The following is a 13,939-nucleotide window of genomic DNA, read 5'->3' on the forward strand; positions in this document are numbered from 1 at the left end:
AGATGCCCTTCACTGCTATGCAGCAAATAATTTATTCAACCATTTATTTTTTGAACAAACTGTTTTTTTTTAATAGTTGTCCGACTGTGCTGGTAGATCCCTGTAGACATCAAAGAAAGTTAACGTGAAGTCTTACTGAAAATCACATTTGGACACACCACTCCTTTCACTTCCTAAGTGTGTATATAGAACTTGCATATTCCTTTTCTGTCTGTGTTTTACAGCTCATTTAGTGAATGGATCCAATTTAACTTCAATCAGCTGACAAGAATATTGTCTGGTACAGCTCATCTGATCTCAGTATGAGTGTCTGACCACTTTTTAGCCGTGAATTATAGCAGATTTATGACATGACATTTCAATTCAAGCCATTGCCAATTTGGGGGAGGTGGTAACGTCTTAGAGTCATCTGATTTAATGTACTGCTGAGTTCATGTCTGAGCCTGGGCCCTGGAGCCTAGGGAGGGAACAGCTGTTTTTCTAGTCCTATATATGCTTAACACACCATCTCTTAACAGATCTGACAAAACAAACAGAAGGTGCCAGGTGACATGAGGTGTTCCTGTGCTGTCAGGAAGATTTCCTTTTTCCCTGCCAGCTGTAGGTTGTGTGCTACTTGCTGCCTTGCAGATGCACTCAGCCATCACTGCTTTTCAATTCAGGTGGAGCTGAGTTTCTCTCGTCTTCCTTCAGGGTCAGGTTTTTGTTATGCTTGTGCTAGAGAAAACACCTTCTTTTGGACTGTGGCACTTGTTTGATTTGCCTTATGCACCTGGACAGTCTCTGTGAGCTAAATAGCAGACTGCTGTATGAGGCAGGTTTGTACTGCAGCAAAAACACACCAGCAGTTAAGTGATAAAGTCTGGAGGGAAGGTAATAGGATGAAGGTGCAAATAAGATAACATTAGCTCTGTAACTTGTGAACTTGCTGACAAGCCAAACATTTGTGATGGCTCTGGTGAATTTGATCCCATGACATTACGTGATTTGCATCTTCCCTTGAATGGCACAATTTTAACTGAAGGTAGAATTACTTCTTCAATAAAACCCTAACAGCGGAAGTCATAAACGGGGAAGTATTCTGGGAAGACTTAATCCTGTGTGAGCAGGGTTTGCATGTCATTAGCTGAGGTAAATTGTATTTCTCTCTTGGTATACGCTGATGTCTCTTTGCATGAGGAGTGTAGAGACTGCTTTACACGTCAGGGAGATGGGCAGCTCTTTGGGAACTGCCCCAGCACCCCAGAATAGGTTTCCACCTTTGGGAAGTGACTGCTGCACCAACAGCATGTGCCTGTCCCTGTTTAGTCCGGGACCTCTGCTTCTCTGTGTGCCCCTGTGGTCAGCATGCTCTCAAGAGAAACGTGTCTCTGACTATGTGGTGCTGCAAAGAGAGTGGAAAGCAGCAGGTGTTCCAACCTCAGGTACAGCTGAGTCCTCTTGCAGAATGGACAATGTTGTTTTTACCAGCAGCCTGATCTGTTCCATGTGAGCATAAGGAGGGCTTGATTTCAATCCCTGCTATCCTGGACACCTCTGTAGTCATTTAAACTGTTTTTTAACATTCATAAATCCAGCAGGGACTGCAGTGAACGTCTGCTTGAAAATATTCTTCTTTATTTGTGTGTGTGTGCATTGCTGGCAAAGTATTTGTGAAGGGTGTTTTATTCAGTACTGTGTGATGCCCTCGTGTGGGGAAGGCACAGAGCCATCAGTGGGACAGGCAGATGCAGAAGGACAGAGCAAAGGCTGCGTGACTTGGCAGAAGAACCTTGGAGCTGGCAGGTGTACCAGACAGATACCAGACCTGCAGTGAGCTTATTGGTGTGACTGAGACCTCCCCATTGCAGAGACACCTCTGAGCACTGAGGGGTCTCCAAACTCTCTCTCTTGTGCTGGGCTCCCAGCCCTCTACTAGAACATGGCAGGGCCCTGAAGTCCCTTACTCTCTTAGATTTGATGTGCAAGTTACCTTCTGCAGCCATATCACTATTCCCATTTAAACTAGAGCATCTCTCCTAGTAATCCTCTCCCAGTAATCCAGGGATGGAGACTCCACTGCAAACCACAGTTCAGTTGTAGATATGATGGGAAAGAAAATGTCTTAATCAGGATGGTTTCAATTAAGGATGTTTGTCCTTAAAAACAGGTGCTTAGAACAGATCGTTTCAGGTCTTTTTTCTTTTGCAGAAATGTAAGATCTTTTCTAGTGGTTGGAATATCTAAGATAAAAGCATGGTTTTGAGTTGGGCTTTTTTTCCAGTTTCCCCAAAGGAAATCTACACTGGGTCGAGTTGTTCACATCTGCAATCTCCCCGAGGGAAGCTGCACAGAGAACGATGTCATTAACCTGGGCCTTCCATTTGGGAAGGTCACCAACTATATCCTCATGAAATCCACTAATCAGGTACTGTGCTTTTGGAGCCACCAGTATTGATGTAAATAGGCATAAAGTCATACTGACATGCTCAACGAGATGGTGCCCATGCACTCTTTTAACCTGCACCATGCTGTAGCAGAGCTCTGTCTTCAGGGTTATGTCTACCAGTGGTGATGGGCATGGTAGACTGGTAAATCATGTATCCATAGCAGACAGTGCAGAAGGAAGTAGAATCCATGCCAGTGAGCAACATTAACGTTTCAAAATGCTGTCAGGTACACAGATGAGTTTTTTCCCCTTGGACAGTTAAACCATGGTTACATCTAGTAACGTTTTTTATGCAAATAGAAATGCTAGTTAATATTATTGTTTTATTATCATTAGTTCTTTGCTTCGTTCTGGTTGCTCACACTCTACTTGCCCTGTAGAAGCTCCAGTGAGGAAAAGGTAGTTTTTTTGTATATCAGGAAAGACTGGATTCCAGTTATTTGGGTTTTTTAAACCAGCTTTTAAAGCTGCGTATCATCTTTCATAGCTGGATTGTGACCATTATTTTTAGTAAACAAGAGGCTGAGCAATCACCTTAGAATCTCTATTTCTCTCTAATACTTTGTTTTGTAATGATGTAGTAGATTTTAATGCTCTCCCCATCTGTGCTAGGCCTTTCTGGAAATGGCTTACAGTGAAGCAGCACAAGCCATGGTGCAGTACTACAAAGAAAAGCCCGCTATGATAAATGATGACAAGTTACTGATTAGGATGTCTAAAAGATACAAGGAGTTGCAGCTGAAGGTAAGATCAGATTCCTGATAAGAATTCATGAGTTACCATTGCTTGTCCATGAGGATACATCTTAAAGTCCTTCTGGTTGCTGTTTTCTAATTAATGTTTTAATGTTGTGGGAAACGAAATGAAGATAAACTAATGAATGTGTGTTAGCTGGTTGAACTAAGGTTGAACTGAGCAGCCACACTGCTTGGTTGAACTAAGGCACAAATCTATATGTAAGATAACGTATGTCAGTAAAAATAAGGGAGTGCCATTCTTTTAGACAAGCATTGAGACTAGCGCACTGCTTTTCACTGCTTGCACACTCAAAACATAATATAGTCTCTGTGCTGAGCAGCAATGGCAGGACTAAGCATCATCCTGATTAGCTTTTCTTTCTTGGCATACATATATATATATATACACACACAGACATAGAATCAGAACAGATCAATATTTGTTCTTTGGACTTTCTGTAGACTTTTTCTCTGACACTTCTGATGTGGACATCTGAGTGATGTCCAAAAGCCAGTATTCTTGAGAGCATATTTATGGCAGCTTCTGTTCTGCTGTATGTAATGCTAAAGGAATAGGCTTTTTGCATGTAGATTTGGACTGGAACCAGCAGTGAAGAGCTGAAAAGCCTTATATTATCCCAACACAGCACAATGATTCTATAAAACAACTTTGTAGTGTTCCAAGTTAAAAGGCATTTTACGAGCATTAAGGGAAGACAAGTAAAAGGAGACCTGAAGGAACTGCTGCCCCGTAAACCAGGGTATTCTTTCTCACTGTGGTACTGAGGCACTGCAGAGTAAGGTGGTGGAGGTTGTACATCTTAACATGAAGACTTACTCAGGAGCATGGGATTTCAGGAAGATTTTCAGCAGTTCCATTGTCAGTTTCTCAGATCATGGAACTGGTTTTCTCTTTATGAGCAAAAACTCTTCCTTGTTGTTGAAAACAAACAAATGAACAAAAGTACAGTGATTTGAAAGGGGAACATGCATGAATTACTTAACACTCTGAACTGTTCTGAGTTCCTGCATGGTTACGTTGCTCAGTTGTGCATGCTCCACATGGCTGATGGATTGCACACACTCCAGCCTGGAGTTGTGCATCTTTTGGAGGTGATCTTGAACCTCAAGTAATCAACAGTTCTTGCACACATTTTTATTGCACTTACTTAGCTTTTCTGTGACTCCCATGTCCAAACACAGTCTTTTAGAGCCATATTGTAGTATGGAATTAAGGCAGCTCCTTCCTAGGATAGGAAACAATAGGCTGATGCATCTATTTAGTTCAGGTATTAGAATAAGGGTCTGATTTGTGTCATCTTATATCCAGTTATACACTCTGCAGTGAGTGTATAGCAAGGAAGTTCAAGCTGCTTTCCAGAGCCAAGTTTCCAGAAGCCGATTATGAGCAGACAGTGCTACAAGCAGATTTTCCATTTGTATCATTTTACTGCTTTGATCGTGCTATTGAGATACCAGTTGCAGAAAAGACTATAACCAGAACACTGAAACCAAATATTTCTCATTAGTGTAACGGAATGATGTGTGCATGCTGTTTCTTAAAGGGCAAATCTTGTATAACAGCTTGCAGAGCAGTGCAGCGTGCTAACAGTGTCTTTGTCTGATGTAGAAACCAGGTAAGAACGTGGCTGCTATCATCCAGGACATCCACTCACAGAGGGAGAGGGACCTGCTGCGTGAGGCAGACAGGTAAAGTATAATGAGCATAGTCTGTGTGCTTCCCTCACATATCTCATTGCCTTTCTTATTTTGGATTGCATTCCAAATCACCGTAAAAATGTAAGTGGGTACAATATAAGTGCAGAACCTGCGTAGTGAGTTCAGATGGAAAAACTGTACTTGTTAAGAAAACAAATGAACTCATTACTGCTGCTGCTGCTGACTCAGAAAATATGCCTGACAAGTGAAGAACACACAAATGGAGCCATCCCCCTCTCCACCCTCCGTAGCAAAAAGCATAAAGGCTGGAGCTGCACTGACACTGGAGAGGAGGAAATGTAGTTGGTATACTTCTGATCTGTCTGGCTTCATTAGTACTTTCTGGACCTCCCAGCAAAGCTGGAGAAGAAATAGAGCCTAAAAACATCTATTTTAAATAATTTATCATTTTCATTTTTGTCTAGATAACTAGACTCTAGTTAATGCTAGAATTATTGTAAGGGCATTAACATACACAGTTTCAATGTTAAACACCTTGTTTTTAAGAAAAAATGAGTGTATTCTATACAAATCTGTGCAGTGCGTGTCTGTGACAGGCCTGGGGTCTCAGGGGTGCTGGCACCAGGGTAGTCCCAGAGTGTTTTCAGTACACAAGACCTCAGCAGCCCACTGTTACAGCAAGTTACAGCTGCCTTTTCCCTCTGCAGCAGGTATGGCACAGAGAGGCCCCGCTCTCGCAGCCCTATAAGCCGTTCCTTGTCGCCCCGATCCCACACTCCCAGCTTTACTTCCTGCAGTTCACCCCGCAGCCCGATGGGGACCAGCAGGACCGACTGGGGAAATGGAAGAGAGTCATGGGATCAGTCCCCATATTCTCGACGGGAAGAAGAAAGAGAAAGCAGAGAATGGCGAGAGAATGGGGACGAGAAGAGAGACAGGACTGACACGTGGGTACACGAGAGGAAACATTATTCCCGACAGCTAGACAAATTTGACTTGGATGAACGGATTGAAGGAGGCAGAGGGCACAGAGAAAAATATATAAGGAGTGGTTCTCCCGGCTCCCTCCACCCTTTGTCTGGCTACAAGAGCAGGGAAGATGACTATTACCGAAAAGCCTCTAAGTCAAAATGTGACAAATTTCAGAGGCAGGAGTTTTCTGGGAGATCTAAGAGAAAAGAAGAGGCAAAGTTCAGGGAACACAGGCATTCTTACAGCGAGGACACTGCTAGGGAGGAGGTGGCTGAACAGAAGCATAACAAGGTCTCTGAGAGCTCCAGGCAGAAACAAAGCGATAAGAATAGAATGAAGAAAGCTGAAAAAGACCAAGAAGAAGATGCTGTTGCTGAAGGCAGTGATGTGAAGGAAACCAAACCTCCTGAGAATAAGGTAGAGATCCCAAACTGTACGTAAGAAATAGGTAAATGCTGATGTAATGCATTTTCTGAAGTATTTTAGGTTAGTTGCTTTGGTGTGTGATGGTAACATGCAATGTTATGCCATGACAGGGTTAGGGAATATATTCCTAGAGTAGATCATGGGAGGTCACCTCATCCAAGTCTGTGCAAATTTGTTACTCCATTGTAGTTGCTGTACCTGGATATATAATCTTTCACTGCCATGTGCAGACCTTTTGGATAAACAGTGAGGGGAAGGGAAGAGACAACTGAAAACAAAACCAAATGAACTTCTACTGTTTGCATGTGGGTTGCCTGGCAGAGACAATTGGTTTGCTGTTCTGTCTTCCAAATCCGTGCTAAACCCCCATGGCTGCTGCCTTTGCATTGTTACCTTCTTCCACTGCCTGTGTTAAGAATCAAGTTATCTAGGAATTAAGTTGTCTAGTAATGTTACAGGGATGCACAATGTATGTAATTATGCTGCTATTGCTATAGGTTGTTATGCTGATAAGATGGGGAATGGCCTAACAATAAGGAACATTTTCTTTTGGTCAGCTCAGTAGAGCAATTGGTGTCTACTGAATGTGAGGTCATCTGCAGCAGGGATAATTCACACTGCTCTCTTCAGAGTACTGGAGAATTGTCTTCCCATGGTAGAACCAATGAATCAGCTTATCTGTAAAATTATGGGATCTCTGCAGAAATACTCCCAGTCAGTAAAGTACCTGGATTTGTAACTCAGCTAGCCTCTGCAATGGGCAGCAGCACTAGCTCATGCCATAGAAATGTGTTTCTGTAACCACTTTTTGTCATCTTTCTCCTGTGGCTGATATTTTACTGTGATGGATGGTTCCTTGGGAGATTTCTTTCACTTCCAGAAAGGTCAAGCAGCTTCCTGAATCATCAGTGTTGCACACCCCTCTGCACATTTCCTAGTCGTTTTAAGCTGGCTTGGTAAAAGGCACACCTCCCTCAGGGCCTACTGCTAATAATGTATTTGAAAGGGCAGAAATAGTTTTGAATGCTCTTGAACTTATCATACTCATGTTCTACTCATCTTTTAATAAGTGCCAGGTAATATTGTGGCTTTGGTCTTCCAAAGTATCAGCAGTGTAAGTAGTCACAGTCTCAGCTGATGCTGCATCAATAAACAGAACAGTTAATGTTGTTTGTAGACTTTTAATACTACTGGTCTCTTTACCATATCTGAGCCAAGAATAACAGGCGTGGATAAAGAACAGTGGAATGGAGGCTGGAAATTTTAATGAATTCACATTCTTCTCCACCTGTCTCCTAGTCTCTCTTCTAACTATCATCTCTACGATATACATTACACGTCTTTAGTTTTGTTTCATCATTTTTTCATCATTCTTATTTGTACAGCTTTTCCAATGGAATCCAATTCTTGGGTCTTTTCTCACAGTCTGGTTGACTTGCATAAATATTAGAAATAAAGAATATGACCTTGGGAGTGACTTTGCTTCCCTAGACCCAAAATAGAAACATAATAGAGTGCCACTGTGTATTGCTATATGTGTTTATGTTGTATCTATTTTAGCTTGGTAAAGAGGAGCAAGATCCAGAGAAGAGCTCACCTTCAGCTGATAAACAGGGAGGAGAATCTGGAGAGACTCTGGAAAACACAAGAAAAGAGAAGGTTGGTGACACATTGTTGGTACAGCTTCCATGATAAAACAAGTGAAGACCCAGGTTTGGTGGTACATTCTCCCAACTGAAATATTGAAGACCTCTGGAAGGGTGCATAGAGGGGCAGCAGAAGGGAGATTTCTAATTTAACCTGCCTTGTCTTGACCTTTTCCCGAAGTCTCCAGAACTCTTTTTTTAGTTGCTCTTTGCCAATGTACATTGCTTTGCATGCATAGCCCTTGGCACTGACAACTGTAATGTATGCCTGAGTGAACCATGTAACTTTGTGAACCGTGCCCAAAAATAGGAGATGCAGTCAGTTAGTGGAGAAGGGGGAGGGGAGACTAATGATGAAAACTTTTCAGAACATTGGCCTTAGATGGTCTACCCATAGTAGCCTCTTCTGATTGCTTCTGGTTTTAATTAAATAGTGTCTTCACAACAATCCTTCTGCAGCATCACAGTTGGGAGCAGCAATGTCCTTGGAATTCCTCCAGCTTCATATCTGTAGGGTCATGGGTTGATGATCAGACATGGAAGCTATTGATATCTCTTGCTGTAGAAAACTGATCTCCTGGCAAGAACAGTGTCAACTCCCAGAGTTTTCTTGCTGTTTTAGGATTCTAGGAAAGGAAATGTGCGAATGGCCAAACAGGAGGAGAATACAGATTATTAACAGATTATGAGCTCACAGTGATACTGAGAGCTGAAATCTAAACTGCACCAACTATGTATGAAAAGGACATTCTGATACTTCTTAAGTCCAGTACTAGAGTCTGAGCATCCTACACGTCTATAATTTCCTATGTGAAGTACAGCAGATTATAAATCTTGGAATATGACTGTAAAAGTTATTTTTCTTAAGGTCTAGGCCAATCTCTAGTCTCTGGCAGAGGGCTCTTGCAGGAGGAAGGAAATGGCTACAGAAGGTAGAGGCATTTTCTCAGTCACCATTAGAATTTAAAGGACTCAATCCAGAAAAGTCAAAGCCACAGGGGCTAGAGTGGTGTTCAGTGTGTTCTCATTGTGGTTCCTATTTCTGGCTGCTCTGGAACAGAAGCAGAGGAAAGGGAGAGGTTGGTTTCCTTGGGGATCATGTAGCAGAGTCAGTCATGTAATAAAGTGTATGACAGGCTGTGCATTATTCGTCTGCTTATAAAAAAGCAAGGAGTGGGAGACTGGAGGGGCTGCAGTCTCCAAGGCAGCTATAGAAGCTCCTAAAAGTGAAATCCATATTATTATTATAAAAATACTACTTGTATGTGTGTATAACATTTAAAATCATAGCACTGAGGCGTGTCATCCATTGAAACTAAAAAACGAGAGGAGTTAGGCATAGCCAGATTGGAATTTTTCCTAGTTACTGATGTTCAGAGCCCACTGACCTCTCATATTTTTACATCTCTGTGACAGGACCAAGACTGGGAGAGTGGAAGTGAGATAGAAGGCGAGACCTGGTATCCTGCTAACATGGAGGAATTAGTGACAGTAGATGAAGTGGGAGAAGATGATCTAATTATGGAGCCTGATATAACTGAGCTTGAAGAAATTGTACCAGTTGATCAAAAAAGTAAAGCTGCTACAGAAATGTGTTCCTGTATGACAACCATGTTAGAACTGGAAAACAATCATAGCCACTTAACCAGAAGTGAAGAGAAATTTACCCATAAACCTTTAGAAACAAACTTCAGGTCGGCAAAGGGCAGTGTAGCTTCTAGCATCTGTCAGGATGACGAGGAGGATGATAATGATGATGCTGTAACTGAAGCATCAAGCCTAAATCTGGACCCTGAGCAGAAGCCAGAGGAGTCACAAGAAGACCAGTCTGCAAAGGAGTCTGACCACCAGCAGAAAGAAGTAAAAAATGATAAAGGCTCTGACACTCATTTAGAGCCTTCTGTTCAGCTAAAAGAAGAGGCTCTCCAGCTCCCTGGTGCATTTATAGATGATTACAAACAGATGGGATCACAAGGGGCTGAAAGCAGAGAAGTTATGGAAATGCTTGTTAAAAATGTTAGTGAAGAAACAAGACATGGAAGCCAAGAGTGTCCAGAGGGTAACTACTGTTTTTTTTTCTTTTCAGCCTGCAGGGAGCCTTGCATGTTTCCTCTGACAGTAGGCTGAAATTTATTGCTAACAAGAGTAAATGTTGCTAATAGTATCAAGACTTGTCCTTGGAGCAGCTCAGTAAAAGAACTCGGGTGCCTTTTGCCAAGCTAAACCATTAGAGGCTCTTAGCTGAATAGTGTAAATGAAATATGATAAGCAGCTTGCAAGCTTTCTGAAAGGCATAAGCTGCTATAATTGTCATGTCAAGGTTCACATGAGTTTAACTGAACGCTTTCAGTGCTCTGCTAAATTTATTTTGAATTGTCAATGAAATGAGTGACAGTCACTGAAGGTCAACAGAAAAGTATCTGTAATGTCTGGCTGGCTCCTGGACAAGGTGGGTATTCTTGCACACTGTACGGAGGCATTAGTAACATGGAAATCATCCGCAGATTGTTACTTCTTAGTCCCTGTTCACACAAATACGTGTCTTTTGTCAGGGCTTGCCTTACCATCTCCTCTTATCTACTGCCTTTCATATATCTGATAGGACATGCTGTGAGATAGTGCCAATAAATGTAATCATAGCTGTCTATTAATATTTTACTGCCAGGAAAAAAGAGATCTTAAGTGTCTGAAATTGAGGTTGGTTCCTTGTCACACTTTCAAATGAAATTTGAGCAAATGAGGAGTGGAAGTGGAAAACGAAATAGGCCGTATAGGTCAGGAATGCTCTTCTTTGGTTGCTACTGGAGCCCTTGTGTTGGAGAAGGGTTTGTGAGCAGAAGTTGCTAGAAGTTTTATGAGTGCCACCTTCATGCAGAATATTTGGTTTGAATATCTGATCTTGACCTAACTTTTTCTTCCTGAATAGACTTGAAACTTGTTCACCTTTCAGTACCTACCTTTAGGCCTGAGGACAGCTTTCCAGGCTTTGCATGTTTGGAGATAATCTGCCATGCCATGCCCTGCAACTGGAGATGGCAAGCTTGGCTCCCTTGGCTGCCCACTTCACAGACATCAAGCTTCAGTAGCAGAGCCTGGAAACTCCAGAAGAGCTTGTGTCCCAGATGTCTGCTGTGGATGTGGTAGCTGCTGTGCAAAGCTCTAGGCTCTCAGCATATGCAGCTGCCAGCTTTAAAGCCCAGAAATCAATCTAAGTGAGACTTACATTGCCAGAAAGGCCCTGGGTGTTATAAGTGTACACCAACTGAAGCTCTTGAGTTTTTCAGGATTTCTTCAGCACATTTGGAAACTTGGAATGGTCTTAAAAGTTAACTTGAAAGCCAATCAGTCGGGTTTTTTTAATTATTATTTTTCTTTTAAATCATGCAATATGCACATTTAAAATCATGAAGGAGTCATGAAGGAGAATTCATTCTTGTAGTCAGAAATTGCAGAATGTTGAACGGCAGACTTGAAAGGCAGGAAAGGTTTGGTTTGGGCAGAAATGTATTTGTTTTGTAAGAAAATGTAGCCCTTATCTTGGTGAAATTTGCAATGCAGAGGAAATGCCATCAGGTTAAGGGAACTGGTTCCTTGAGGTAAGGACTGAAAAGCAGGAATCACACCATTTTATCTGTGATTCTGTTGCTCTGTGGAAAAAGAAAAAGAAATATCTGGTCTGAGTCTACTTCTGTTGATCAGTAGGAATCAAACCTTTCAAAAGCCAAGAGCCATAAAGCAGAACCCATCCCCTGCAGAGCTGAGGATGTGGCTCCAGGAAGAATATGGCAGCAGTGCCATGGGGGTCCTGCTGTGGGACGGTTGGCAGTAGGGGAGATGCTCACAGCAGGTGCTGCTGCCCATATGCAGCCCAGCCCCAGCCCTTGTCATGCGATGCCATAGGTGGTTACAGGGCTGCAATTCAACTGTGCTTGGGCCAGAGGCATGTGTAATATTATGGATATGTTTAGAATTTAAAATATTAAAAAGAAAAAAATACACATAGCAAACATGATATGAAAAATAGAAAAATGATCTGGGAGAAATAGGATTAACTATTGTTGAAGTAGCACTGAGTGGGGGTCTTATTTGAATGGAAGAGCTTAATTCATAGCTCCACCCAGAAAGTGTTCTAAGAATCCTTCTGCAGATGTCTGTTGAAACTAATAAACTGTTTTCATTCAATACATCTATTCATTTGTTAAGCAAATTCTAGGTACCTGGAAATGAGATCTCTCGAATACCCAGAAGTAGAGTCTAGGAGGAGGCACTCTCCGGCAGGCTGGGAACAAGAAGACGTCTTCACCGAACTCAGCATTCCCCTGGGTACGTTGGGACATTCAGGCCGAGGGTGGCTGAGGTGCCTCCCACTGCAATTCCTAGAGCTTACAACAAGATGTCACTTTAAGGCTGCTTGCTGTATTTATTTCTCAGATGTGAGGAGAGCGAAGGAGCAGGGTATAGGACAGAAGGGGAGCTGTTGAGAGAAACGAGCTTTTCATGGTAGACCTTTGCCAGTTTCTTTCCAGATGAATAGCAAAAGATGTTAATGTCACTGATGAAATCAGTTCCTTTGGGCTTCTTTGTCTCAAACCTGAGCCTGATGCAAGGAATCTCTGCAGTAATCAGAAAGAAGAGTAAACTAGCATGTTTTAGCCTTGTGTACCCCCCACAGGCACACTACATTCATAAGGGGCCTGGTGAGGCTGTGGTAGAAACTCAGTTCAAAGTCAAGGAATCTTGAGGGCGGAAAGATCATCCAGGAAATTCTCTAGGAATTAGAGAGTTGAAATCTTAAGACATATGGTATGAAAAATACTTAGCAATTTAAAACAGTGCCTGCCATAAAAGTGTTGATTATACTCTCAGTATTACAAAAAGTATTCGCTTTGCTGTGTAAACACTGATCACAAGCAAAACACTTGGGAGAATGCATCTTTTAAGAGCAATTTGCATGATGTCAGTGTGAATTTGCTGGTAGTAACTACTATAGCTGTTCTGGCCCTTGAGGTTACACAGTGAGACTTCTAGCCAAGATTTTGTGAGAAGAAGGTCCATGTGTATGATATCTGTGAGAGAAGTGCAAGGTGTATTTGCAATGCACGGTATTTTATACTGCAGCTCAGGCGTTCAAAGCCAGGCTGGATGGGGCCATGGGCACCTGGTCCTGGTGGTTGGTTGCCCTGCCTATGGCACAGTGTTGGAGTTCGATGATATTTAAGATAGCTTCCAACCTAAGCCATTCTATGTATCCAGGGTCAGTCTTCATCTCTATGTCATTTAACTAGCTTATTTTGGGGGGGAAGGTTTCCAGCTGACATGTGAATGTAATGCAGAATTTCTCTATAGGTGTGGAATTTGTGGTGCCTAGAACTGGGTTTTACTGCAAGCTCTGCGGGCTCTTCTACACAAATGAAGAGACGGCAAAGACGAATCACTGCAGAAGTACTGTCCACTATAAAAATCTTCAGGTAAAAACACACGTGAAAATAGCCAATAACTAGATTTTGGGATGGACTGGGTATATTATAGTGATGGTAGTAAAAATCAGTTTTTGTGCCATGAGCAGAATTCAAAGTGAAATTTAAGTAAACAAAACCTTTCAGTAGTTCCAAATGTAGCACCCTAATTTTTGACTAAATTTTGAGGTCCCTGCCATCAACTTATGGATCAGAAGTAAAATGGTGCCAGCTGGTAATTTTATCTTCTCATACACATTGGTTCCTTGTCATCAGCTCAGCAAGCTACTCAGACCTTTAGTTACCCATTGCTAAGGGTCCCAAATGTTCAAGCTGTTGGGGATGAGCCCAGCAGCTACCGTTATTATTTCTTAGTTTCAGGAGCACTGAACATGCCACTTGTTTAATAACTTTGCCTTTCTTGCTTTGTATGAGCATAAGCTCCTGCAGCGTGTTTCAGCACGCAGTACTCTGTGATGCACAGGCTTTTCCTGCTGTGACCTGCTGAAATCACCTCCCTGTGCTGCAGAACAGCATGGCAGTTCAGCCACAGAGAACGGCACCACTGAATTATTTCTTTAAGGAAATGCAGAG

The 13,939-nt window shown here is 42.2% G+C and overlaps 1 protein-coding gene across 10 annotated transcripts in view; it reads left to right on the top strand.

Annotated features, from left to right (window-relative positions):
• Window positions 1–13,939, top strand: part of RBM20 (RNA binding motif protein 20) — an 87,946-nt gene that overhangs the window by 70,845 nt on the left and 3,162 nt on the right. For 7 of the 10 annotated variants that reach the window (XM_085554705.1, XM_032445460.2, XM_032445459.2 and 4 more), the window contains exons 6-13: window positions 2,264–2,407; window positions 3,041–3,172; window positions 4,796–4,875; window positions 5,553–6,234; window positions 7,804–7,902; window positions 9,306–9,948; window positions 12,093–12,212; window positions 13,236–13,357. In XM_085554705.1, coding sequence (XP_085410831.1) covers window positions 2,264–2,407; window positions 3,041–3,172; window positions 4,796–4,875; window positions 5,553–6,234; window positions 7,804–7,902; window positions 9,306–9,948; window positions 12,093–12,212; window positions 13,236–13,357 — 2,022 coding nt within the window. The remainder of the gene's footprint in view (window positions 1–2,263; window positions 2,408–3,040; window positions 3,173–4,795; window positions 4,876–5,552; window positions 6,235–7,803; window positions 7,903–9,305; window positions 9,949–12,092; window positions 12,213–13,235; window positions 13,358–13,939) is intronic. The other 3 variants (XM_085554706.1, XM_015867389.3, XM_085554704.1) reach the window with 1 other exon arrangement.

Source organism: Coturnix japonica, chromosome 8 (assembly GCF_054131305.1).
Source record: "Coturnix japonica strain WE chromosome 8, WE-NBRP24, whole genome shotgun sequence".
In the NCBI taxonomy this organism is placed as follows: domain Eukaryota; kingdom Metazoa; phylum Chordata; class Aves; order Galliformes; family Phasianidae; genus Coturnix; species Coturnix japonica.